General features: G+C 53.5%; 12 protein-coding genes across 12 annotated transcripts; 9 read left to right on the top strand and 3 right to left on the bottom strand.

The window, feature by feature from the left end:
- Positions 1 to 377: 377 nt before the first annotated feature.
- On the top strand, positions 378 to 5,361 carry BJX67DRAFT_372857 (ankyrin repeat-containing domain protein; the record flags this gene model as incomplete). Its single annotated transcript, XM_071031310.1, has 9 exons — positions 378 to 1,546; positions 1,599 to 2,065; positions 2,102 to 2,588; positions 2,625 to 2,864; positions 2,898 to 3,003; positions 3,037 to 3,085; positions 3,119 to 3,477; positions 3,508 to 4,671; positions 4,702 to 5,361. 9 exons carry the CDS (start codon positions 378 to 380, stop codon positions 5,359 to 5,361), a joined length of 4,701 nt encoding a protein of 1,566 aa, XP_070884945.1.
- Positions 5,362 to 6,452: 1,091 nt separating this feature from the next.
- Positions 6,453 to 7,444, top strand: BJX67DRAFT_372856 (RTA1 domain-containing protein; the record flags this gene model as incomplete). Its single annotated transcript, XM_071031309.1, has 3 exons — positions 6,453 to 6,609; positions 6,661 to 6,903; positions 6,972 to 7,444. 3 exons carry the CDS (start codon positions 6,453 to 6,455, stop codon positions 7,442 to 7,444), a joined length of 873 nt encoding a protein of 290 aa, XP_070884944.1.
- A 103-nt stretch (positions 7,445 to 7,547) lies between these two features.
- Positions 7,548 to 9,018, top strand: BJX67DRAFT_356854 (aldo/keto reductase). Its single transcript, XM_071029441.1, has 6 exons — positions 7,548 to 7,836; positions 7,891 to 7,901; positions 7,949 to 8,006; positions 8,070 to 8,257; positions 8,324 to 8,693; positions 8,739 to 9,018. The coding sequence occupies exons 1-6, from the start codon at positions 7,594 to 7,596 to the stop codon at positions 8,889 to 8,891; spliced, it is 1,023 nt and encodes a 340-aa protein (XP_070884943.1). The 5' UTR covers positions 7,548 to 7,593; the 3' UTR covers positions 8,892 to 9,018.
- A 282-nt stretch (positions 9,019 to 9,300) lies between these two features.
- BJX67DRAFT_382345 (uncharacterized protein) lies at positions 9,301 to 10,168 on the top strand (the record flags this gene model as incomplete). Its single annotated transcript, XM_071033232.1, has 3 exons — positions 9,301 to 9,421; positions 9,475 to 10,103; positions 10,157 to 10,168. 3 exons carry the CDS (start codon positions 9,301 to 9,303, stop codon positions 10,166 to 10,168), a joined length of 762 nt encoding a protein of 253 aa, XP_070884942.1.
- Positions 10,169 to 10,304: 136 nt separating this feature from the next.
- Positions 10,305 to 12,976, bottom strand: BJX67DRAFT_372854 (Six-hairpin glycosidase-like protein; the record flags this gene model as incomplete). The annotated part of the gene is made up of 11 exons (XM_071031308.1): positions 10,305 to 10,411; positions 10,464 to 10,514; positions 10,566 to 10,589; positions 10,643 to 11,051; positions 11,111 to 11,168; positions 11,226 to 11,380; positions 11,429 to 11,504; positions 11,555 to 12,574; positions 12,624 to 12,688; positions 12,738 to 12,855; positions 12,912 to 12,976. The coding sequence occupies 11 exons, from the start codon at positions 12,974 to 12,976 to the stop codon at positions 10,305 to 10,307; spliced, it is 2,148 nt and encodes a 715-aa protein (XP_070884941.1).
- A 644-nt stretch (positions 12,977 to 13,620) lies between these two features.
- On the top strand, positions 13,621 to 15,316 carry BJX67DRAFT_356850 (F-box protein). The gene has a single exon (XM_071029440.1). The coding sequence runs from the start codon at positions 13,665 to 13,667 to the stop codon at positions 15,297 to 15,299; it is 1,635 nt and encodes a 544-aa protein (XP_070884940.1). The 5' UTR covers positions 13,621 to 13,664; the 3' UTR covers positions 15,300 to 15,316.
- A 243-nt stretch (positions 15,317 to 15,559) lies between these two features.
- BJX67DRAFT_388899 (pyridoxal phosphate-dependent transferase) lies at positions 15,560 to 16,961 on the top strand (the record flags this gene model as incomplete). The annotated part of the gene is made up of 5 exons (XM_071034427.1): positions 15,560 to 15,869; positions 15,937 to 16,474; positions 16,515 to 16,611; positions 16,658 to 16,741; positions 16,783 to 16,961. 5 exons carry the CDS (start codon positions 15,560 to 15,562, stop codon positions 16,948 to 16,950), a joined length of 1,197 nt encoding a protein of 398 aa, XP_070884939.1. The 3' UTR covers positions 16,951 to 16,961.
- Positions 16,962 to 16,964: 3 nt separating this feature from the next.
- On the bottom strand, positions 16,965 to 17,792 carry BJX67DRAFT_356848 (uncharacterized protein). The gene has a single exon (XM_071029439.1). It carries the CDS (start codon positions 17,741 to 17,743, stop codon positions 17,180 to 17,182), a length of 564 nt encoding a protein of 187 aa, XP_070884938.1. The 5' UTR covers positions 17,744 to 17,792; the 3' UTR covers positions 16,965 to 17,179.
- Positions 17,793 to 18,534: 742 nt separating this feature from the next.
- BJX67DRAFT_356847 (NmrA/HSCARG family protein) lies at positions 18,535 to 20,547 on the top strand. The gene is made up of 5 exons (XM_071029438.1): positions 18,535 to 19,362; positions 19,416 to 19,556; positions 19,613 to 19,664; positions 19,720 to 20,240; positions 20,289 to 20,547. Exons 1-5 carry the CDS (start codon positions 19,057 to 19,059, stop codon positions 20,349 to 20,351), a joined length of 1,083 nt encoding a protein of 360 aa, XP_070884937.1. The 5' UTR covers positions 18,535 to 19,056; the 3' UTR covers positions 20,352 to 20,547.
- Positions 20,548 to 20,854: 307 nt separating this feature from the next.
- Positions 20,855 to 21,934, top strand: BJX67DRAFT_382339 (uncharacterized protein; the record flags this gene model as incomplete). Its single annotated transcript, XM_071033231.1, has 1 exon — positions 20,855 to 21,934. The coding sequence occupies one exon, from the start codon at positions 20,855 to 20,857 to the stop codon at positions 21,932 to 21,934; it is 1,080 nt and encodes a 359-aa protein (XP_070884936.1).
- Positions 21,935 to 22,632: 698 nt separating this feature from the next.
- Positions 22,633 to 23,907, top strand: BJX67DRAFT_382338 (uncharacterized protein; the record flags this gene model as incomplete). Its single annotated transcript, XM_071033230.1, has 1 exon — positions 22,633 to 23,907. The coding sequence occupies one exon, from the start codon at positions 22,633 to 22,635 to the stop codon at positions 23,905 to 23,907; it is 1,275 nt and encodes a 424-aa protein (XP_070884935.1).
- Positions 23,908 to 24,354: 447 nt separating this feature from the next.
- On the bottom strand, positions 24,355 to 25,631 carry BJX67DRAFT_382337 (uncharacterized protein; the record flags this gene model as incomplete). The annotated part of the gene is made up of 4 exons (XM_071033229.1): positions 24,355 to 24,750; positions 24,799 to 25,065; positions 25,113 to 25,141; positions 25,196 to 25,631. 4 exons carry the CDS (start codon positions 25,629 to 25,631, stop codon positions 24,355 to 24,357), a joined length of 1,128 nt encoding a protein of 375 aa, XP_070884934.1.
- Positions 25,632 to 25,789: the final 158 nt, after the last annotated feature.

Here is a 25,789-nt window from a genome sequence, read left to right as displayed (position 1 = left end):
ACCTCAACTGTCCTCTTTTTTGGGCCTGTTTGAGGTCATGCGTGAGGCAGCTGTATTCACGTGACGAGCTGGCAACACAGCCTCGTTTCTTCCCAAAATAGTTTTCGACAGACGCAACCTCCAATGGTGACCATTCGACTCCATCATGGCTGAGGGTTAAGCTTCAGCCTGCCTGCATTGGCTGTTCGTGAGCTGAATGCCTTTATAACGCAATGGACTCTACTCTCGAAGGATAGAATCATCAAATTCCATCTGGAAAACGGCACCGTCGACTTGGCGGGGTCGTCCTGAGGAACGAGCCGACCCGTTCCCGCGCCATTCTTCAGCTTTCAGAGCTGTGACCCTCTTTGGCTCTGCTGCACTGAAACCTCACTACGATGGCCGAAGCTATTGGCCTCGCCGTCAACATCGCATCGGTACTGCAACTCGCAACCGAAATCGCCCAGCTAAGCTACAGCTATGCACGGGACGTAAAAAATGCACCAAAGACACAGAAACGGTACCTGCAGGAGGTATCAGCGCTCATGGAGGTCCTCTTCCGCGTCGAACAAGCCATACAAGATGCAGAGACGACAGACCTTCTGCCGGAGCGACCTCCCTCACTCAGCGATGATGCGTTGATGGACTGTTACAAGGCCCTCTCGGCCCTTCAATTCGATTTGCAGAAGCGGAGATCGCGCCTGCTGCAGCCGTTTCATGAGAAAGAGTGGAGGGTGCATATTGATATGTTGAATAACTATCGGTCGCTGTTCGCGGATTTCTTAAACTCTTGCATCCTGGTTACAGGTAATGCGACGTACAAGAAGGTCTCGGAATTGAGTCGAGAGCAGGATCGGAATCTCTTGCTAACGTGGCTCCCTCAGCCGACCGTTTCGGTGCGACAACGACCATCTCCTTGCCCTGGGACGGGGACGTGGTTCATTGCGAGGGAATCAGTCCAGCAATGGATTGCAAGATCTTTGGATTTCTTATGGTGCTATGGCCCTCCTGGTGTGGGGAAAAGCTGCCTTGCCTCGATTCTAGTCAACAATCTGCACCAAAGCCGAGTTCCTGCCGACTGTCCGGTCGTCTACTTCTTTTGCGACTTCTCCTCTCAGGACCAGCAGAGAACCATTCACGTACTTCACCATCTTCTCCGACAAGTAATCGAGCAGGGGAGTTCGGAGATGCTGGCTTCGTTAAAAGAAGCGTGCAAGGATCCCAGCAAACTACAAAATGAAACCAACGTGGCTCAATTAATTGCCACGGCCGCGTTAACGCAGCCTATATACCTTATCCTGGACGCACTGGATGAGCTCCGAGACCCCATTGAGCTTCTTATCCACATATCGACTTTTATCTCGGCGGGTATCAACGTTCTGGTAACGAGTCGAGATCTGCCCCACATTCGGAAGAAGATGCGTTTGGCTACGCATTTTGAGGTAGAGTCGAACCCGGAAGATTTGAGATTATATGTCGAGTCACGATTCCGGGATAGCGACTTTGCCGAAGAGATTGAAGAAGAAAGTGGGTTGATTGGAGATGTCGTATTAAAATCTAGTCATCTGTATGTTCTCTGAACCCACCTGCCATGCGCTACTTATACTGATAAGAAGAAGATTCCTTCTCGCGAGACTAATGCTGGACGATGCACTCGACCTCACAACAGTCAAGCAGATACGTAAGGCAATCGGAAAACCCCAGACTAATATCAAGGAGGCATATGCGGCAACACTTGAACGCATAGACTCTCAGTCAAAATCACGGAGCTCTCTAGCTCGCCGATTACTAGGATGGGTCACATACGCGGAGAGACGTTTAAAGCTGGAAGAGGTGCTTTGTGCGTTCGCCGTGGAAGATGCCGACGAATTCGACCCCGATAACGAGCCGAATGCCGATGTCCTTCTTCGGTCGTGTCTGGGGCTGGTTGTGGTCGACCGGATTGACGATACTGTTGGCCTTGTGCACACCACCGCGTATGAGTTCTTTAGAGCCGGGGGCATCCCAGAAAAGGATACGAATCTTGACATCGCGCGTACTAGTCTGCGGTATCTGACAATGCGACATCTCTCTACCCTGTGCAACAGTGCTGTTCAATTATCTCAGCGGATGGCGAACCTAGCTTTCCTGGACTATGCTGCAAAGAATTGGGGTCGGCATATTTCGGGCGCAGACGATGAACGGGAGCTGGCGAAACAGATTATGAAGCTTCTCCGCGATGGTGGTCTACGCGGTAGTGCCTTCCAAGCACTTCAATACCGACCGGAGTTCTCCGACGGGGCTATTGCCGAGGAAATGTTTCAATCTATGCCTACGAATCACCAGGCGGTACATTCTGTGGCGTACTGGAATCTCCCACACACCGCCGAAGCGCTTTTAACGGAGGGTGACGAAGTTTCGGCTATAGACTCCCATAAATGGACAGCACTCCACTGGGCCTGTTCTCGGGGCAATAGCGAAATGTCCGAGTTACTCCTACGTAATGGAATCGACCTAAACGCGCAGGATATTCAAAATTGGACCCCTTTATTCTGGGCGTCATTCAGAGGGAACGCCGATATTGTACGCCTTTTGCTCTCCAAGGGCGCTAATCACCTTATCCGAAGCACGTTCGGTTGGACGGCTTTACACTGGGCAGTTTCTAGAGGGCACTCGGATGTTGTGAGGCAATTACTAGAGCACCACGCACAAGCAATGCTGAAAGCGCCGGTGGTATATGAGATGAGTATAGCGGAAGTAGTAGAGTACGCTGAGAGCGCACTCCCAATTGAGATGGCCGCAGAAGGGGATGATCCGGAGGTGTTCGATGCCTTGATTCAACATTTGCAGACCCCAGGTGGACAAGTTGGTGACACAGAGTTCAATCGGATCTGGGGAAGCTCTATGTTTGACTCACCCGCGTCACTCAATCCCTGGAGAACGATGACAAAGGGAGAGGAGATCAATGGGCGGGAATCGATCATACCTAGCCTCTCTGGAGAAGCTGCTAACTGCTATCGGACTGACCCGGTGGAGTGGAAGTCCGTTCTTCTCCTTTCAGCTATCAGAGACCAACAGCTATCCTCCGTGCAGCTGTTGATCAAGGCTGGAGCGGATGTGAACTACGGTAACGCCCTTCATATTGCGGCCTGTCGAGAAGACCCTCGCTATGTGGAATGGCTGTTGAAGGCTGGGGCGGCACCCAACGAATACGACTCTTTTGGACGTACAGCATTGCACGAAGCAGTCCTCAATGGGTTCCTGGAGACGGTTACGGCTCTGATCGACGGCGGAGCGGACGTAAATCAACCGATGCGTGACAGCGGAAACACGAGGAAATTCTGGCGTTCCGGGATGTTCAACAACCTCGACGGCGCAACGCCTTTGATACAGGCGTGTGGGTTCATGTTCATAATACCACAACCAGAGCTTGCATTGGAAATGACTAAACTTCTGCTCTCTAGGGGAGCGGACGTCGGCTTAAGAGATGCGGGAGGAATGACTGTTTTGCATTACGCGGTAATGCGGCCATACTTGCCATTGATCAAGCTGTTCATTGACACCGGTTGCCCAGTGGACGTCGCAGAGCAAGATGGCCGTATGCCCATCCACATCTTGGCAACGTCCCAACATGAGCATCTTGACACGAGTACTTTGGAGAAGATCGTGCGGCTTATCCTTGGTTCGGAGTCCGGCGCTACTTCCCAGAGTCTGCTAAATGCGCCGGCCGTCGGTAGGGCGAAGGTACGGAGACGAGCCAACCTGGGTGATACAAGCCGGCCTTCGGATGAAGAATTGCAGAAAGGCCGAGCACCAATAGGCATCGCGCTGCAGAATAAGCAATGGAGGATTGCGCGGTTGTTCTATGATCTGGGAGCCACTATCCCAAATAATCTGGACCTCGCTCCGGTATTTGAGGCAGCTGTTGAGGGACTTGCTGTGGATATAGTCAGTCTGCTGCTCGACTATGGAGTGCGCCCGTCTGAATCCTCAGTCCTGAACCTCGTTCGCAGTCTGATAAAGCGGAACTCCACCGACAAGAGCAACCAGGATAATCAATATGCCAGTTTCAAACATATTCTTGCCAAAATTGTTGCCGCGGGAGCGGATGTGAACTTCCAGTTACCGGGCGAGGACACTGCAATGGTGACAGCAGCCCGCACTCCGGGATGCCTGTCGATTCTCCGTGACCTCGTACAGCTAAATGGCGATCCTTTTTGGGAATCTGGCCAATCCTTCGACGCAATACTCTCAGCTGCTCTATATGGGGATAGCGAAATGGTGCAACATCTTGTGGAACGCGCGACGGGAACAGTTAGCCCGCATCATTGGTCTAGGTATCTGAGGGATATGAGAGAGGAAGCTGGCAATGATATCATGCGCATCTGCTTGGCTCTACGACAGGCTGACTCTCTCGATCGGGCCAACCCGCAAGGCCGCACTCTCCTACATCTAGCCGCAGAGTGCGGCAATGTCGTCTTGATAGACGGGTTGTTAGCATGCGATGCAGCAACCACCATACCGGATGAAAAAGGTCTATTTGCGGTGCATTATGCAGGGCTTGGGCAGCACACGGCGGCGGTCCAGGCGCTTCTTCCACTGGCTAATGATCAGTCGCAATCAAGTCATAGTGCAGCTGATACAAACAAGCAATTCTGGTTAGAAACACTGAAAAAGCCAGTCAAGTACGACTACAGTATCCTGCACCATGGAGTAAGTGAGAATAACGTTCAGATGGTCCAGCATCTCATAGCCTACGGGATGGATCCGAATACAAAGCTGCCCAGGGGATGGCAAGGTGCGACAATCCTCCATGACGCCGTCCGACGCGGGCGCGGTGAGCTTGTTGCGGTCCTCTTGACCCACGGGGCAGATATTACTATCACGGACAATCACGGGTGGAGCGTACTCCACACCGCGTGCTACAATGGACATACCGATATTGCAAAAATGTTGATGGCCGCGGGATCTGACATCCACGCGGCTACAAGCGCTTGGAACGACAGTCACTACAAACCAACTGGTATATACGTCGGGAATGAATGGACCGGACGACCAATTCACCTCGCGGTGATGGCGGGCAGTGCGGATCTTGTGGAGATACTATTGGATAAAGGGGTTGATATTCACGCACACAGTTTGGTGGGGGAACAATATATCTGGGCTTGTCACGGGCCGACGGCGCTCCATCTGGCCCTGGATACTCGAACTTTCTATGGCCGTCGCGGGTCTGCCCTTGATAAGAACCGACTGAAGATAGCCGGGTGGCTCGTTGGGAAGGGGGCCATGGTACAGGGGGTGATTTCAAGGTTCTCACTCCGCGACGTTTTGAAGTTCAGGGAGTTTCCAGATCTGTGGGATGCTCTTAGGGCGGGAGAGCAGGCTGCGAGCGCTTCGCAATAGGTGGCACTGTGCTGGGCCAGTGGGTATATTGTATTCCATGTTGCTACCTGGTGTCGCAGATGTACTTGAGCTTTTTGTCGAGGGGGTGCGAGAAAAAGGTGCGTGCGATGGCGTACTGGCTGTTTATGAAGGAGTTTGTGAGGCTGTGGTTTGTTACTTAGAAGAAGCCTTCTCTCTCCCGGTTAGAAATGGACTCAGACAAAGGAAATGGGGCTGGGCTGGATGAGCGATGCAACCTGCTCCAGAGCGCGATCGTCTTCTTCGCGCAGACGGTGTGCTTCTTTACCGCGATGATCTGGCCATCTGGGCGGGCTGCCGTTTTGGCTCAAGTGGGCTTCGTATTACCTGAATGGGTAAGCTTCCCCCTTGGTGAGCAAGGCTCGATCGTGCTGACATGTCACGCAGGTTTGCGCAGGGATCCGGCCCTGTCTTCTTGGGGAGCACTCCAGCCATCACCAAGGCAACAGGATACTTATACGAGATGTGCAGCCGATGGTCAACGAGGTTTGTGGCGGAAGATTATCCGGGGCTCAACGAATTGGATTGCGTGAGTCCTCCTTGAGACACGAAGGGAATGGCAAGCTGATCAAGGACGGAAGATCCGCATGCAACGCGTGGATCCCCTTGATATGGTACAACACGAGCGACACGCCGAGATTCCTGGTTGGGAACTTTGTGACGGTGGGACTGATCATTGGCTGTGTGTCTCTGGAGCGGAGGGAGAAGCAACAGTGCAGTCAAGAGGCTGGGAATGGACCCGGAGTCGGACAGGGGCTTGGGCTCGTACAGCCTTAAATGGAAGCCATCCAATAGAGGATCAGACGCCATCAAGGCAGCAGCATTCGATCAGATCAGGGGCGTCAGAATCGTGAAACAAGGTGCCAACCGACCAATGCTAAGCTTCTTCGGGAGAAACGGAATACGAGGGCTGCAGCTGTGGATCTCCATGCAAAGAAACGAAAACGAGAGCGAGAGCTGCTCCGTTTGATGCTTGGCGAGGCTGTGCTTGTCAACACTGAGTACTTATATTGGGCGTGATGGAGAAGGCTCTTCAGAGTTCTCATGAATACTATCGACCTTCATATCTCAGAATGGCCACCGACGACGACAACATCTACGGCTACGAGCCCTCCATCCCGGCCGGAGGCGTCTTCATGCTCCTCTTCGGCCTGACGACGATATGGCATGGCTACCAGCTGTTCCGAGCAAGGGCTCTCTACTTTATCCCGTTCTTCATCGGTGGAATCTGTATGCCTCAAAAGCTAACCTCATGTTGACTATCTTCTAATTGACTCCTAGTCCAAATCATCGGCTACCTCTGCCGCATCCTCAGCAATGGACACACCGACTCCGTCACGCTGTACGCCCTGCAGACCGTCCTCATCCTCCTTGCCCCGGCCCTCTACGCCGCCTCGATCTACATGGTCCTGGGCCGGCTGATTGTCTTCCTCCATGCGGAAGAACTCAGTCTCGTGCGCGTGAACTGGATGACCAAGATCTTCGTCGCCGGGGACGTCGTCTCCTTCTTCATGCAATGCGGCGGTGCGTCCCTGTCTTTGTCCATTATCCTATCTCTATACACAATATACTAACATATACTGACCGTCCAGCCGGCGGCCTCATGTCCAGCGACGATGCCGACACGCGCACGCTCGGCGAAAACCTCACGATCGTCGCCCTGGTGATCCAAGTCGTCTTCTTCAGCTTCTTCCTGATCACCAGCGTCCTCTTCCACGTGCGGATCAGGCGCGTGTCGACGGCGAAATCCCGCGAGGGAGTCCTGCACTGGACGGGGGACATCCGCGTCAAGAACTGGGTGACGCTGCTGTATGCGCTGTACACGATTAGCGGGCTGATTCTGGTGCGGTCGGTGTTCCGACTTGTCGAGTTTATTGATGGGTACGGTGGGTATCTCATGACGCATGAGGCGTTTATCTTTGTGTTTGATGGGGTGCCGATGTTTGTGGTTATGGTTATTATGAACTTGTATCATCCGTGCGAGGTCATTCAGAATGGGAAGGGGTATATTCCGCGGGGGAACTTTGATGAGGTGCCGTTGAGGGGAGCTGCCGGGGAGGTGTGATGTGCTGGAGTTTGGATTGGTACTTCTTGTGAGTGATAGGAGTTTGGGGGGCTTCAGAAAGTTCGTCATGTATATATATAGAGAGAGAGATAATAGAGGGATATTAAACAGATACCGACACAACCACGCAGAGAACAGCGAATGATATCATGCAGCGACTCGGTCAGTCTGGTGCAGCCTGCAGTGGAGAATCTCGGGCCGGAGATGACGAAAGAGGACGGGCGGAGATAGCGCGGAGCCGGGATGCTGAGTATTTAAGCGTGTTGAGCAGTCTTCCTGAGTCTCCCATCTATCCTTTCGCGGATTTGCGGTCCAGCATGGCACGAACCCTCACCATCAAGTCGACGCAGAAGCTGCTCTCGGGCTCCGAGATGCCCGTCCTCGGATATGGCGTACGTCATGGCCAGCAGCCCGCATCATGACAACTCCCTCGCTAACATCACCAGGTCTACAAAACGTATCGAGTCGATATTACTCTGGATAGAATATTACTGACGCATACAGCCCCGCCTCCGTCGCCGAAGAGGTAACCGTCGAGGCTCTGAGAGTCGGATACAGACACGTACTTCCCCCCTTACCTCCTGCCCCGCAGCAGACAGAGGACCTAGTTAATCATGAACGACAGATCGACTCAGCGGCGGCATACGGAAACGAAAACCAAGTCGCTGCCGCGATCAAGAGCGCCGGCCTCGCCCGGTCAGACGTCTTCCTCACGACGAAGATCCCGCCCGCCGCGAGCGCGAGCGGCTACGAGGCCGCGAGGCAGAGTATCAACGACTCGCTGAGACAGGCGGCGACCGAGTATTTCGATCTGTACGCTCTCCCCCCCCTTCCTTTCCCACATCCATTCTTTTTTATTTCAGAGATTAACAGCGGTAGCATCCTCATCCACGCGCCCTTCGGCGGAAAAGAGGCCCGGCTTGGCTCGTGGCGTGCTCTCGTCGAGGCGCAGAGGGCCGGCAAGACGCGGTCGATCGGGGTGTCGAATTTCGGGATCCACCATTTGAAGGAGCTGGATGCGTATATTCAGTCTGGCGGCGGTGGGCAGATCGAGGTCGGACAGTATGAGATCCATCCGTGGCTGGGGAGGAGCGAGGTGGTCGAGTGGCTATGGAAACGCGGGGCTGTCGTGCAGGCGTATTGCCCTATTGTGCGCAATCAGAGAGGGGATGAGCCTATCTTGCAGGAACTTAGTCGGAAGTACGGGAAGACGCCGGCGCAGGTTCTGATTCGGTGGAGTTTGCAAAAGGTAAGCCCCCTGGTATATATGATTAGTGATAGGCTAACTGTGAAGGGATTCGTGCCACTTCCCAAGTCAGTGACGCCCTCGCGGATCAAGGAGAACGCAGACGTCTTCGACTTTGAGCTGGGCGAGGACGATATGGCGCGGTTGACGACGGACAAGTATGAGCCGTGTGCATGGGATCCGACTGTCAGCCCGCTTTGAGCGTGCCCATGTATCAAGTCAATGACTGGTAGATAGGCTATCACTATTGACCTATCAAAAGAAATAGAGACAATGACGATGCAGGCTGCCCATTTCTCTCAGCCCTGCGCTGTTCTTCAGCTGATAAGCTCCATCCACGTCGGGCCGCCACTTCTCGTGTTGGATAAGTATTTGCTTCTTTCAGCCCGCTAGCCCGTCGATGTAAGGCTGAGTCTGCAGGATAACTGTTTGTTTTCTTGTGAAAGGCTGAGCGTCGCCTGCACAAATAGTGCGCCAGCTCCTTTCAGCGTCGAGAAACTCCGTGAAGAATTTGCACGCAAGTCTCAGCGCACTTCAGCCCTCAAGAATGGGGACCTTAACGAGTCGACGACTGGATGATTATCCGCATCTTAGTCTGTCGTTTTCCTCAATGAAGGCGGAATACGATGTCGTTGTCGTGGGATCAGGATATGGCGCTGGCGTCGCTGCGAGTCGGATGGCGCGTGCAGGGAAGAGCGTGGCGGTTTTGGAACTCGGCTGGGAGAGACGACGTACGTAGACAAGGGCCTTTATTTTCTCAAGCGTGATAAGGTGGTTTTCTAAGTGCAAAAGCAGCGTGAACAGCTCCTCGGGGTGACTGCGAACTCAGTCTTCATGAGCCAGGCCTCCGGGTACTGGAACTCCGTCAAAGCATATAGTCCGCTACTTATCCGGCTCTACGAGTTTCTGGACGGTCGATATTTCCCCATCGCCTTTCACGGAAAGAGGAAGAAGAGAGACCTCCTCCAGCGTGCACTTGACCTGCTCCTACGGTTCTACCCGGTCTCCCATCGCCGCGACCTGTGCAGCTCGACAACGTGCCACAGGACATCTTTTGCCTTCGGACTGGTGTGGAACCACAACAACCTGAACACTGAAACACACGACAACGTTGAGAAGTTCTTCACGGGGACACCAACGAAACTCCTCGAGCATGTCACCCGCATGGGTACACGGGGTGAGTGTCTGGACAATGATCTAACCCCGTTACTCACGGCAACGAACCTCGAACGCCTGCGGGGGTTACCGATTCTGTTCATATCGGGCGCAGAAAATGAGGTCTTTGATCCGGAGAGTACGCTCCGAGATTATGAGCTGCTGCGCAGGAGATTCGGGGAGAGGCTGTATCGCCGGTTCTTGGCCGAGGGGTATGGGCATCTCGATCCGATTGTGGGAAAGGATGCGGACGAGGAGGTATACTGGAGGATTGCTCATCATCTTCGGTGGTGTGAGGAGTACAAGGGCAGGAGGCGATGTAGAGGTTGCCATTTAGGTCTTATATACTGCATAGAGGAATACATGTCTATGCTACCCCGTCGTACCGGTCCTTATTCATACTGTCAAGCACATGGAGCATACGAAATGCTCTCTGCCTAACTAACTGTAAAGATACGCCTACAACGCCTTCAGAAGCCCCTCGTGCTTCACATCCCAACTCCCATCCTGAGGAAATCCCGGCGCGCGCCCCTCGGATCCGGCCCAACCTGCAGCCATATATGCCACTGGATCGTCAGTACTAGCGCACAGAGGAAAGTAGTTTAGCCATGTACTTACCCGCGTAAAGGAATCCTGCATTTCCGGGCATGAAAGGGGGAGGCGTGCCACCTAGAATCGTTAGTATGTCAATGAGGAATGTTCATAAGAATGATAATGTACCATCACCACCGCGAATCGCAAACCCTACCAAACCACATTAGCAGGCATCCAACGCAGAAAATAAAGAGGCCGTTTACCAGCATCATCAAACCTCCAAAACTCATACGCAGTAAGATGATAAACAGCCCTCTCGCGCTCGCCAATCCGCGCCGAATTAATCGCAAGCACAGGTCTTCCCCACCCCCTGATATCCTCATCCGCCCAAACCTCCCAGACCTTATCGGCCGTTTTCTTCGCGACCACGGGGTCCACCACCGCCGTGTCGGGGAGTATACCCTGCAGCATGATCAGGCTTCGCGGGTCGTCCGTGAGACTGCGGTCGGACCACCACGATTCGTTCAGGCCTTCGTAGACGGCGTAGAGGCCGCCGGCTTGTGGTGGGGGGGCGAGGTTTTCGGCGACGGTTTTCCACTTCGTGGGGATGTGGTGGTCGAGTTTTGCTTTCCAGGTTATGGCTACGTCGAGGGCGTAGCGCCAGTATGCTATCTAGAGATGAGAAGGCTAGGTTAGGGTACAATCATGCTAATGCTGGGAGGGGGACCGACTTCGTAAGCTAGGTTAGTGGTTTCCTCTGGCGGGGTGTTCTCGGTTACGCCGTATGATCTATAGAGATAGAGATTAGCGGGGATGGACTGGACGAGGTGAAGGTGGTCGACGTACGGTGGTCCAAGGTCATAGTACCCAGAGCTCTCGTTCTTCCACGCGTAGGAGGCCATATAATCTGCCGTGGCGGTTATGACTCGATCCCATCTGTGCAGAGTCTCGTTCGTGGGAGATGCTTGGTATGCGAGCATAGCGAGGTACATTGGATGAGGCTGTCTGCGTCAGAGGACTCATTAGCGTTGTGTGATATGGAAGCTCACCTGCTGCCACAACAGGAGGCCATTAATCCCACCCGGCGAACTGGTGCCAGTGGTTACCTCTGTCATCTTCGGCCACCTGTCCGGCGATGAGTATTCAAGTTCTCCCCTTTTGAGTGTGGAACAAACCTGGCACCCTCCCACCCCATTTTCGTAGCCCTCTCAAGGGAAGAAGGGAGCAGAGTCTCGTAGACCCCTGGAAAGATATCATCGAAGAATTCCTGCCTCCCCCACGTCGCCCAATGCGCATTATGCCAGACCACCATCTCCATGTGGAACTTCCCGTACCACCCGTTATTCATCAGGCCGCTTTCCTGCGGTGACTGGCCCGTCGCTGCGCTGTTTACTCGCACATGGTATTGCGAGAGGATAATGCGGCGCTGGAGCTCGCCTGCTGCGGGATTAGACGAGGAGGTCAGGTCGACAAAGCCACCGTTGTTCCAGTATTCGTTCCAGCCGTGGATATTGCGGCGGTGGATGGTAGAGGGCGAAGCTGGGGTCTGCTTGTCGGGAGAGAATAGGGCTGTGAAAGATACTTCTGATGTTCTGCGATGAGGGCTGAGCGTGTACCGGTGCGTGGCTAGTCCCGTTGCATTCTTCGGCTGGGAGAGTGTCAAAGGCGAGCTCGACGGCCAGCGCAGGTTAACGAAGTAGTTTGTCTCTTGCAGCTTGTGGTAGATGTGAGCCGTATCCTTGTGCACCGGGGGAACAATGGCCGTGGTATGATTCTCAGGGAAATCGTATACCCCGACGAAGACCTCATACTTGTACGTAGTCGAGTGAATTGGCGGGTAAGGAAAGTCCAGTTCAACAAGCAACTCCCCAGACAAGACGAGATCGGACTCGATCTGAAAGGCCACTGCGTCGGACTCGAAGTCTCCCTGCGTTACGACCTTGACCTGCTCGCCTGCGACCTTGAACGTCGAGGTGATGACTCCGTTCCAGACATCAAGCTCCTGTCTTGGCTCTGTTATCTCAGACGCAGCAAGTGTACTGCCCTTATATCGCAGACCAATCCGACCAAGGTTAATGCGATTCGGATTGCCAATGAGCCACTGCGAAACTTCAGGGAGATCCGGGTCGGGGATATCGTAGGAGACGTTTCGGCCGTGGGTGAGCATGGGGACGCCAGTGTAGTCGGTCAACTCCCTGTCGTGCAGTGATTAGGAGTCATTCTTCCAAGGATTTAAAAGCGTACCCGTTAGTCGGGAGAGAGTCGTTGTGCCACGCCCAGCTAGACAAGGTGTTGAATGGGAGGAAGCTCTGAATTATCAACAAGCTACGGCACATTAAATACAGGAGAGACACCAACCTGCATCCCGGTATTATCGACGCCGAACGCAAAGTTCCCATTGCCGACCTGGAGGGGAGTCGTCTCGTTATCGATGAGGCTCGTTCGGACGACATTGTACTTGGAAACGACCCATTCTCTGGCAGAGTCATCAATGGCCGTAGAATGTCTAATGTGCAGTTTGGGAACACCGACCTATCAATCCGTCCCAGGACAAGGGACGGTAAGACAAGTAGCCAGACAGCCACTACCAAACCCATTTTCACCAAGAAATTCTACGGAATTCGAAGGCCACGCAGCGACTGGGGAGCTGGTGCTTTTTTATCCAAATTCGGGATAATGAAGCCCGATGATCTGGGGAAGCTCGCCTTCAATGTTGGCGGCAAGGCCATCAATTAACACACCAATGCCCATCAAGTATTTATTTGGTTTTTTTATCATCCGCAGAGGTTACCCCAACCAGGTCTCGGATAATATCACACCAATCACCATGGACATAACACTTGTTGGATTCTACAAGAACATAGCACTAAATGCCATCAGAGTCCTCGAGACCCGGAGGCCTCGAGACGAACGCAGGTCATAATATGTGGCTGCCGTTTGGTCGTCCTTTCTGTAAAATGCACTCGGCCCTGTCTTCCTGCTTCCCCATGGCCTTTTCCAACCATGCCATAATCTTCGGTATAGCTTTGAATCTACATCGCCTTTAGAGCCACTGCTACAACTCTATACCAAGCTGCCTGTACCTCCGTAATCGGTCTTCTGCGGTGAAGCTATCCATGATCATCTGCTTAGGGCTCGGCATAGACGCTGAGTCAGCGGCCAACCCCGCATGCCGTGTTTACATAAGCAGAGCCTCCCCGCATCGCTCCGTTTGTTATCAACACCACTTCATCCAACTCAGAAGCAGACAACTCGTCCTGGGGCACCTTCTCGGCTCGAATCTTGATGTTGCATCCATCATTTTATACACTCCCCATCGAACTCCAATGCGCCGTCATCCGCTACCTTGACCCCATCGCACTCATCTCCATCAGCCAGACAAGCAGGCACCTACGCGCCCTTGTCAGCCCAACAAAAGCCCACTTCGCAGAGCGCCTTCTCGCCCTGGAATGTCTTGAAACACCAGGCGGGCCACCTATTCACTTCTCCCGCCGGGGAATTCTCAACCCCGACCGTAACAGCCCAGAATGGGAAGCTAACCGCTGGGCCTGCACGGATTGTCTCCGTCTCCTCCCGTACCATGCGTTCACGAACCAGTCTCTGTCGCAACTGCGATACAGAAAGCCCATTCGTGACTCCCCCGCATCTGAAAAATGCACAACCTGGGAACCAACACACAGCACTTCGAGAACGGGCGGCCCTCCAAAACGCAAAACAGGGGGAAAACAACCCATCAGCGAAGAAGAGCGCCTCCTCCGCAAACGCTACGCAATAACAACAACCCAAAACTGGGGCCTCTTGCGAACCCAAGAAGTACCAAACAGCCAGAGCCACACCGAATTCCAGTGTCTCGGCGATCGCCTGCGCCAGTTCCAGGGCGCAGGGATGCGCGAGTTCGAATCCATGCATGAGATCCGCTTTATGCGTCTCACGGACGACTGCGAGAGCGCCATCTTCGACCGCGAAGCACACGCGATTGAGCTTGTGCGCGCCGGATCGAGACGGCACATTCGGCGGTGCATCGAGTGTCGGTTTCGGCGCGGTGAATTCCGTGGGTGTACGGGAGCGGGAAGACGGGGGGGCATTGGGACGCCCCGTGTGCCGATTGTGGTTGGGCGACAGCGCCTGTTTGGGACGGTGGTGGATCGGTATTTCCCTGGGTTTTCGCAGGTCATGGATAATAAGCGGCCGCCGTTTAATGCGCCTGTTTTCGTGATTTATCGGGATGATGCGCGGGAGCGGCCGTGGACGCTGTATCGCGTGCGGTGTCCGGGTTGTGCGAGGTGGCAGGAGCTCCGGGCGTTTCGCTTCGGGGGCATGGATCCGCGCTGGGAGCCGCGGGATAATAGCGACCGGGGCGTCCATGATCAATATCATAATTGGGATGGTGAGTTTGTCACGGACGGGATGCTGGACGGGCTACGGTGCCATCAGTGTTTTGTTCAGCAGCATGGTCGAGAGGCACTCGGGAAGATGCTGGTAGAGTGGCTCGGCGAGCTGATCAACGCGCAGTTGGCAGAGTACGCGGGAGACCTTCGATCCGGGTTCAACCATCTCTCGTGGCGTCTGAAGTTTGCTTCAACGGAAAGCAGGGAAAATACTGAGCGGCTTCTCCGGGATGTGCGGGCGATGTTGGACAAGGACCATTTGGCGCTTACGAGAACTGACCTGGCGCTGTTGAGACAGCGGCGTGGGCAGTGGTTAGATTTATATCCTAGCTTGAGGGACGGCGATGACGACCCGGGGAACGGGCTTTGGTTCTACCCTGACAGGTGGTTTCTGGATTGGGCCAGGTATTATGACGAGAGCGAGGCGCTATGGCTGTGGTTGAAAGGGTTACAGGAGGAGATTCAGGAAGATGGGAAGGCTGGGGTGTTAGTAGACTGGGTATTGAGTAGAGATGAGACGGTGAATTCATGACTTGCCTCTGCCCAAGGTTGGCCCTTCATCACACTCCCTCGAGCAGGAAGCTAGCCCGTTCGGCACCAGATGTCTAAACGAGAACGAGTGGACTGCCGATAAGCCCTGATTGTCGTTGGTTAGTCTCTCGACAGGGGTTGTATCGGCGCCGAACACCTATCACACCTGGCCACCGCCGCACGACACATGTCTATAAGTCTCAGCTCTGGGAGACTAACATGGGCTCACTTGACTAACGGACGGACTCATCAAACCCCAGTATGCCGGAAATTAGCACATCCTCAGTCTTCCACCGCTCCTTGACCCAGTCCTACGATTCCGCCGCCAGCGGTAGCGGAGTCTACGTCCAGACGAAGGACGGCAAGAAGGTCCTCGATGGATGCAGCGGCGCTACAGTTTCATGCCTAGGTCACGGCCATCCAAAGATCATCCAGGCGATCGTAGACCAGGTGCAGAATATGGCATATGCGCATACTTCACTGTACACCAGCGACCCGGCAGAGAAGCTCGCCGCGCTGCTCACCGAGCAGAGTGACGATGCATTTAGCAAGGTGATGTTTCTGTGTTCTGGTGGGCAGTCTCCGTCCGTCTCGTCAAGGTAACTCTGAGGCTAACAAAGGTCTCTATTGATCTCCAGGCTCCGAGGCAGTCGAATCTTCTATCAAGCTCGTGCGACAGTACCACATCTGCAATGGCCAGCCTGACAGGATAAACTTCATCAGCCGCGAACACTCCTACCACAGGAATACCCTCGGCGCCCTGGCAGCAGGATACAGCCCTGACCGCCGGACGCCCTTCGCGCCATTACTATCCCCTGCATTCCACCACGTCTCGCCATGCTTCTTCTCCCGCGACGGAAAACCGAGCGGGGAAGACGAAGCAACCTACGTCCGCCGCCTCCTTGACGAACTCGGCCGGAAATTCCTCTCCCTCGGCGCCCGCACCGTCGCAGGCATGCTCATCGAGCCCATCATCGGCGCAACCATCGGCTCCCTCCCCGCCGCAGCAGGGTACCTCGCCGGCGTGCGAGAGATCTGCGACCGGCACGGCGCACTCCTCATGTACGACGAGGTGATGTGCGGCATGGGGCGCAGCGGCACCCTGCACGCATGGCAATCCCTGGGGCTGGGGAACGTGGCGCTGGATATCCAGGCTATCGGCAAGGGATTGGGGGGGTGGATACCAGCCTATCTCGGCGATTCTCGTGAGCCCCAGAGTCCACGACGCGATTCAAGCCGGGCAGGAGTCGCATCCGCTTGTGAGTGGGCATACGTATCAGGGCCACTCGATTGGGTGTGCGGCTGCGCTTGCGGTGCAGCGGACGATTAATCGCGGAGGACTTGATGGGTAATGTACAGGCGATGGGGAGCTTGCTGCAGGAGCGACTGCGGTCGTTGACGCCGTGCTTGAAGGAAGTTCGTGGACGCGGATTGTTTGTCACGGTTGAGTTCGACTCTGTTCCTGGGGGCCGATTGGGCGGGAGGTTGCCGCGAGGGCGTTTATTAATGGGGCGGCGGTGTACCACTGTGCGAGGGTTGTCGATGCGATTCTGTTCGCTCCTCCGTTCATTATCACGGCGGACGAGGTCGAGCGGTTGGTCCGTATATTTACGACGTCTGTGTTGGAGGTGGTGCAGTCTCGAAGGGCGTAACCCACAGCTACTCGGCGTAAATCGTCCTATTGAAGCAAATATAGCTACACATGAAGGGAGAGTAGCCCTAAAATTTTATCGTCTTGGGCACTACGCCTTTAAAGCATGAAAGACCTCAATGGTCCCCCAACCTGCATTTGACGCATCTCGTCGTCACAGGCATCATGATCACCATGATCCAGATCCCAGATGCACCACCCCCTGGTCCCTGGTATCATCCCTGCCCCGCCTAACCGAGCAAGAACAACCCCCCAACAGCAGCGAGTACCCACGTTGCCTTAAGGCTATCTTTCACAGACAGAATGCCAGCTGCATCTTCAAGTGCGTCGTCCCCTGAGACATCATCGTTGTCAACGTTGTCGTCAATATCGTCGTCATCGGTTGCGGCCCCGACTTGGGTCCCAGTCGTAGGCTCCGGGCTCTGAATCTGAATGTCGGTAGAAGTAACAGTGATGGAAGCCGACACAGAGGTCTGGGTACCTGTAGCAGTGGCTGTAGTCTGGCTTGGGGTCACAGAGCAGTGATGCTCGCGGCCGTCGTCATCGTTATCGTCGTAGTCATCGTCGCAGTCGTCATCGTGATTGTCATCATCGTCATCATGATTGTCATGGTCGTCATCCCAATCATCGTCCCAGTCGTCGTCGCGGATACACAGAAGGTTTCCCGAAGCGCAGCCCTCGCGAGCACGGACGCTTACCACAGGGGAGGGTCGGGCGACGCGTGCACCTGCAGGGACAAGAAAAAGGCCAACAAGGCCAGCAAGCACCAGGAGTTTGAATGTAGAAAGCAGCATTGCTGTAATTTAAAGGTGAGGGTTGCACGAGGGCTGGAACGGCGCGTTCCGACGTCGATACAAACGGCAAAGTCCCCAGGAGGGAGGCCGACTTTATACATCTGATGCACTGCCTCATGTCTATGTCTATTGTGCCGCTTCTTGTACAATCTATGTTGACACTCGTTCAATGCAGAGATCTCGGCACGCTCAGCCTCAATGGGCATTTCGTTTACCATTCAGGGAGAATCCCTCCGAGAGCCAAGAGCATATCAGGGCCACTTCCCTGCGTCGTTTCCGCCAATCGTCAGTGCGGAGAAAGAGCCACAACTGTTTGTCAGGACCTAGTCTGCTGGTCCTTAGGGCTTTGTCGGCGTTGGACTGTACTGCGTGGGTCCATGAACGCGCAGGGATGGCCGCATCCTACACTCTCAATTCCTCCTCTCACCAGCGAAGCGCTTGAGAATGACGATATCTCAAGCCTTTGGAAAGCAACCTTCCTGCTTCCAGCCCTTGATCCCGAAATATTGCCGCAGTGTGGCTGTTGGGGATAACCGAGTTGATTCCAGTTATGCGGCTGCCTATACTTCACAGCCCCAGACCCTGCAGCTCAGATCAGCACTTTATTCGGCGGAGGCCAATTAAGGCTGGCCACTAAATATAACTCAAGGCCTGCGACATTGGCACGATCTTATCCTGCCGATCTCCTCAATCCCATGCGTGGTCCTCCACACTTCACAGAGAATAAACTTGTTGCCTAGTCCGAAGCAACAGGTAAAGGAGAGTTGATTCGTGTACTGTCTTGAGCGACGGGAGTTCAGCCTCACTGGATTTCTTGTCAGGCAGCAGAATTCGCGGCTTGTCTCGGGAGACGCTGCACGTTGCACCGCTCAGAGAATGCCATGCAAAAGAGAGAAGTCGAGGTGTTTCCCTTGTTCCCGAAAGCCTTCACTATGAATAATACAAGACAGATTTGATGAAATGTCAGCATCATAGGCTGGGGGAATCTGCTCTGATCCCTCCCGTGGTGGGGGATATTCACGCACGGACCAAGATATAAAACAATGACCATGCGTTGAGACGGCGAAGAAGAAGATCTGCATCACGCACATGTCGGTCATGGGTCATCTCAATTCAATGCGGCTACCAGATGAAGGGTAGCGTCGGATCTTGTGTTTCACAACTGCCCAACGACGAGCTGGATGACTCAATACCTCGATCGACGTCAAGCAGATCGCAGGGAATACGCGGTCATTGGTCGTTGATCGTCAAACCCCACAGGATGTCGAGAATGGCCCATCTCAGACGAGCCAAGGGTACACTCTGACTGGACGATGTCTCCGAGGTGCTGGGAGGGACCGAGAATTCGAGGCTTTCATCTGTTTCAAACTGTTGGACGCATAAAACGAGGCTCCGCACCGCTCCGTTCAGGGTTTTCGCTTCACCAACACCACAACAAAATGTCGCAAAAGTCCACCCTCGTCGTCTTCGGTGCGACCGGATCCCAAGGTGGATCAGTAATTCGAGCAGTCCAAGAATCTGCGGACCTCGCTGCGCAATACCGCGTCCGGGGTGTTTGTCGCGATACCAACAAGCCAAGGGCCAAGCTGCTGGCTGAGACGGGAGTTGAGGTTGTGTCTGTTAGTGAGCTAGGACCTGTCTGACAGTGCATTGCGCTCACTATGCGTTGTAGGCGAGCTTGAATGCGGTGGAGGATATTAGACGAGCGCTCGAGGGTGCAGATGCAGTGTTTCTCGTCACCGACTATCCTGGGAATAACTGTGATGGCAATCTCGAAACGCGGCAGGGGAAGAACGTTGCAGATGTTGCAAGAGTGCGCTATTCTTGCAAGGACCGGTACATTAGTATTATGCTAATCCATGGCGCCAGGAAATCGGAGTAAAGCATCTGATATTCAGCTCCTTGCCTTCTATATTACAAGGTACGTGAAGAAGCAAGCGAAACAGCTTGTCCAAGGTCGCTAATCGGCTCTGTAGCCACCTCAGGAGCCGTCCTCAACGGCCATGAATTCGACGCCAAAGCCAGAATCGAGGACTATATCCGCCAACTGGACCTTCCCGCGACATTCGTCCACGCAGGATTCTACATGGAGCTTTTCGCCCCTGGGCAGCTCCTGAAACCTGCGACAGGCGAGTCGGGAACAGAGTCCTGGGCTATCTCGTTACCTATTCCAACTGATTGCGCCGTCCTGCCACTAATCGATATCATCGATTATGGGAAAATGGTCAGGGCGGCACTCATTCGACGGGAGGCCTTCCTCGGGAAATCACTCTACGCGGCGCAGGCGTACTATAGCCCGGCGCAAATCGCGAGTATCGTAACCGCTGTGAAAGGCACGCCTTGTGCAGTCAAGGAGCTTTCCGATGAGGAATTTCTTGCCCTGAGGCCTCGGTCCGGATTGAGTACACGGGAGAGACAGGAGGAACAGCTGTTCATGTACCACTGGATGAGGGACTATGGATATTACGGTGGTGCACCATTGGATGGGAACCATGAGGTATGACCGTAGATGTGGGTTGTTATGTGTCCCGCTAACTTTTCCTAGGTTATAAGGGAGCCGTTGCAGACGTTCGAGGGCTTCGTCAAGACCAGCACAGCATTCAGCTAGCCTCCAGGCTGACAGATACAGTGGAATAGATATTATGGTTGCGCTATCGACACAAATTGCTGACATACTCGCAGATAGGATTCAATTCTTTATTGTCCAGATAACAAAGATCATACTCATGCTGTTGAGTCAAGTGACACAAAGAATATTCTTTCATACCAGTGTAAATGCTTCAAAGCCTTTGATAGTAGTTTCAGGCCTCACCCATTTAACATGCCAGCTAGAACTCATACCAAACAGGCTCTTTCCTATTCGCATATATCAGTGTAGTAAGACCTACCACCAACCACGGCTTTGTTAATGCCGTACATCCAGAATAACGAGCTTTGTGCCTTTGCAATCTCATTGTTTGGCCGAGTATGTATGAGACCATAGTCGACTATATATGGAGGACCTCGAGACCGACTACGTGTTGGGTTGATCTATACATTGCGACACAATCTTCCCCGTATACTCCGATTATACGCTCGACAACCACTCAAATACCTCTGATAGTCGGCAAAATGTCTGCTCGGCGAAACAGTTCGTACCCTTGCTTTCGCGATTTGCCTCAAACCCCTGCTGGCCTTCGCTCTCTAGGTTACGACTACAACCCCACCGATCACAGGGTCCTCCCTTTCCTTGAGCCCAGGCATCTTCGAGCAGTCTGGACGGACTTTTCCAGAAACTCACTGGCAAAGTTAGCAGACCTGGCTGAGAATCCCCGCCTAGCGCCTCTAGTCCACAGCTTGCACATTGAACGCGCAGAGGACAAGCCTCTGGGTGAGGGCTTTGCCTGGCCCCGCGATAAATGGGGACAGCTTGTCCAGCCCCAAGCAGTTACAAATCAGTTGACTTCTGTGATCCAGGGATTCTCGAATTGCTCTTCATTCAAGGTATCCCGGACCCCTGGCATTGTCTTTTCTGAAGCAAGCCAGGATTTCCCTACGCCAGGCGAGGCTGTCTCCCTGTTCAACACGATCCTCGCGGCGACGGGCCACTGCGTACAAGAAGAATACGAGATCGACTTCAAATCGTCCGAGTTCATCCCCTATAACGGAGAGAATCCGGCCGACAAGGTATCCTTCGATGTGACGATCCTCGACCATCCAGCATTCCGCTTCACTTGGTCGAACCTGCAATCCCTGACCCTTAAATTCCCCATCCAGTCAGACAATACAATCGACTTCGCCGTCTCACTCATAAAATCCTCCCTGAACCTCCGCAAGCTAGCCATCGACTTCGACGATGGCGACGGCGCCGCGGAGCTCCTGACCCGCGTCCTCGCCGCAAAGCCGACCTTCCAGCTCGAGGGATTAACTCTCACTAACGGGACACTGGTGGGACAGGGACTGTTCAGATTCCTCCGCACTCACGACAGTAACCTGAAGACTCTGCGACTCGACTCGATTCACTTGACGAAGGACGGCAGCTGGGTTCCCATTATGGCTGTGTTGCGTCGCGAGTTTCCCTGTCTTGTGGAGGCATACCTTGTCGATGTCTCGGATGGGTCGTCGACGACGGGTGCCTTTACGGTAGATATGTCCAGGAAGTCTCTCAGTGGGAAGACACTGCCCCAGGGGATTACTTGGAACCTCAGCTGATGGTCCGGTCTGTAGGATTCTTACCATTGTTTCCGTATCTCTGGAATTCTTCCCTACCGGTTCTTTACTAGAATTTATAGATATTGCTTTTGTTTGATAAAATGAAATATAATGCTTTTATTAGATACTTGTTCTGGATGAAATATATAGGTATCCATCTCAACTAATCCTTGATCTTTTGTGAGTATGCTGTGAAGTGGCATAAGTTAAAGACCGCTTGGTCACCAACATGAATACTACTGGCAAAAGAGTTAACATACTCGAAACGCTGTTCTCATTCTGCTCGGGGTTCATCTACCATCGATATTATTACTTTCAACTTCATCCCCGCTTGGGCAATATTATGGCAAAAGCTCAAAGTATTCTTTGAGTTACCGAATTTCTAAATGAAGAATTATTATTGGATATTCTGTAGCATCAGCGTCTTTATGCTTATGCCGGTCAACTGGGTGTGGCTAAAGGGAGACAAAGTGACGGTGCCCTAATTCTCAAAGCAACTTCAAAGGCCGTTTCAACCCACGGTAGGTTGACTTTAGCTCACTGAATATAGATGAAGGCCCTTTGTTACTTCTCGGCGTCCATGCCTCTTTGTCCGATATTCGAAACATTTATACATTCGAGGACCATGAACGCACAAAACACTCCATCGCTCCCTACTTTGCTCAACTCGGCATACTATCTGATCCAATTCACTCATCATGGCCACCGAGAAAGGCCGTCGCTTCGTGAAATACCTGAAATCGCGCTTCAAGAGCCACAAACCAGGCCCCGGCCATGAAGCAGCAGGCCTATTCTCCACCCTGCCCCCGGAGCTCTTCGAAATTGTGACATGGTACTTGAAGACCGCAGACAACTCCTCCTTCCGCCTGACATGCCGGTACATCGAGGCCTGTACATTTCGGTACTGGACCAAGTTCTGCCTCGAGTCCATCCAGACAGACCTCTCCGAGAGATCGTACCGTAGCCTGAAGAAGCTCCTCAAGGAGCCGCGGCTCGTACCCATGGTCAAGAAATTCACCGTCAAAGAGACCAACTTCAGCGGCCTCGGGAAGGGCTTCAAGTGGAAGCGCACCCAGTTCGACCGCAGACTCGTCGTGCCCCAGCCAACGATCCAGGAATGGCTGAACATCGTCAGGGCCCTGCCGAACGCGCGGTCTTTCGCGATCTGCCGCCCCGTCACGGCATTCGATGCAAACGAGTACAAGCTCATCACGGCAAGCGACGCTGTAACGGTTATACTCGCTATAATCATCGGCCTCCGCCGCCCCCTCGACTCCTTCACGCTCGATTTCACACCCCAGCACAGGAACCCCATCGACCTGACCCGCCTTAACCGGCAGGACTTCCTCGACCCGGGCTTCCTCATGGCCTGGAACAAGCTCGAGTCGCTATCCGTGCGCGTCAAGCTCGACAACCCGGCTGTAGGCGACTACGTCTTCTGGATGTTCCACGAGATGCCAAATCTGCGCCGCCTCAGCTTCAACTTCGAAGACGGCAAGGAAGGGTCGTGGTTCATGCACCACGTCGCGGCGAATAGCATGGAATGCAAGTTCCCGCTCGAGGAGCTGCGTCTCGAGAAGATCCATTTCGAGAGCGCGGATGTGATTGCGGGTGTGCTGCGCAATAACAAGAGGACCCTAAAGAAGCTGGAGATTGTCTCGTGCTCGCTGCCGCATGGCTGGTGGGTCGAGCTGCTGCGGTGGATTGGGGATAATTGTCCCGCTTTGGAGTCGATTACGCTGCATTGCCTGAAGGAGCGCGGGGAGAAGAAGGGGTATGTGCATTTCCCTGCTGTCTCTGAGACGACTGTTGCCGACGCCGGGGGGGTGCGCTTTGTTTACCACTCGAGACGGTGGCCGGTTGTGGATCGACGGGCGCCAATGAGAAACTTCTATATCAGCTATCAGGGGCCGAAAATGGGGACTGCTATTACGAAGTTGATCGAGTGGGCAGAGTATATCAGGACGCCGTAGTGACCCCGATGATGCTGGCATGTGGTTGCGTAGTTGGTGAGGTTGAAAGGCCATGCAGTGCAATAGCCTTTCAATGTGTCGATATGGATTCTGCTATGTGTAAACGTGATTCTACTCTTGTGTTCCAGTAACTGTATATACAGTATATCAAGGCGTTCAATTCTCTTTTCAATACCATTGGTTTGGGTGTTGAAAGATCAACGTCTGTAAACCATTTAATATTTGTTTTCGGACCCTAGAGCTCTTTATTCAGTAGGGTAGCAGACATCTGAGCTGAATAAAAGACTCCTTGTCATGCGTTTGCTCAACCATATCAGCTTTCGCCCACCACAGTATTTTATCCTCCGCTACAGCTTCACTACATTTAACTAGTATGCTATACAAAACAGGAGATTAGGCAGTCCATAATGATTCCATCACTTCATCAACAGACGAACAAATTCTCAGTTACTCCAAACAGGCGCCAATCAAGTTCCCCGTGAGCCTCGCATAGCGATAGGTTGTCAAGGAATACATCACGTTGCCCACAGTACTCTCGATGATCCTCTTCAAGTACCGCTGCTGCTCGTCGTAGAATCCAGGCAGCTCTACGAGGCGAGTATATTCAGCACGGAGCTGCTTCTCTGTATCCCAAACCACAGTCCGTATGACGTTCTTTGCATGGTCCGGAGAAATCCCGAGGAGTCTCTCCAGGACATGTACGGCGTTGAGCAGAGTCGCACCGCATTCACGGCGCTCATTCTCATATGAGTATAGGTTGTTGATTAGCGCTGCGTGACGGATGTAGAGCTTCTGGATTGCGTCAAAGGGGCGAGTTCTTCGGTTGAGAGCCTCAAGGCGCAGCTAAATCTGAGACCAGCTATGATGAAGCTGATAGTTAGGTTAGCGGACGGAGCTAATGGTCGACGCGGAGGGGATATACTCCTTGCCAAGGTCCGTCATACGGAACTCCATGTATTCAGCGAAACTGTCGAATGTTTTCTGAGGGTCAGTAGAATGATTGCGAGTATACTTTGCCCAGCGCAGTGGAGCTTGGACGAGTTCGTCTCCTAGGACGGGGTCGACAGCACGGGCTTCTGCGGCAAATTCTGCGAACGAGCCGACTTTAGTGTCTGAGTGATTCGCACCATTGGTTGTATTTTCGAGAGCAGTGCGGCCCTGGAAAGGTCAGTCATATTGTCAAACTGCCATTAAGAGAGACTAACGCTGTCGCGGGTGGTGGACTGAACAACGTCTAGACGGAAGAATTGTGTTAGCCATCATCCACAGGGAGGGTGCTGGGACATACCGTCGTGGAGGGTCAGAAACACAAGCGCCCTTGTCAACACCTTGACACGTTCCACACTCGCCGTAGGAAAGATGTAGATGGCAATGGTGACCGCGGTCTCAACCAGCTCCTTACTCTTCCTGCTTCGATCCGCGGTCTTCAGAGCGTCCGGGAGGATCCTACCAGCACCGTTCCTCTCCATCACGTCCTGCATCAGCTGTTTGCAAACCTCTTCCGCTTCGTACCAGTGAATATTCTGTAGACATCCTTTGATGGAAGAGATCCATGCGAGATTCAGTGCTTCGGGATCGAGCAGGATTGCATTCTCAGGGACATCCTGACCGTCTGCTTGGGGGTCCAGGAAGCTGAATTGGTCATCGCCGCCCTTGGCTTCCTGGAAGGAGTCTGCAATCACTTTGTAGTTGTACCGGATCGGTCTAGTGAGGCCTGAAGACATTGCGGAAGTCAGTTGGAGAGCTCACGGACGAATTTGGAGACAAGAGTCGTGGCCTCAATATACACCCTGCTATACTCAGGTGGGACAATGTCCTGGCTGCAGGGAATGGACGTGATCAATAATATTAAAGTGTTCTAAGACTAGTTAAATTGGTTAAA

The sequence above is a fragment of the Aspergillus lucknowensis genome (assembly GCF_044049455.1).
Source record: "Aspergillus lucknowensis strain CBS 449.75 chromosome Unknown BJX67scaffold_28, whole genome shotgun sequence".
NCBI lineage: Eukaryota > Fungi > Ascomycota > Eurotiomycetes > Eurotiales > Aspergillaceae > Aspergillus > Aspergillus lucknowensis.
Note: the sequence above shows the minus strand (reverse complement) of the source record. Positions and strands in the feature narration are given on the sequence as shown.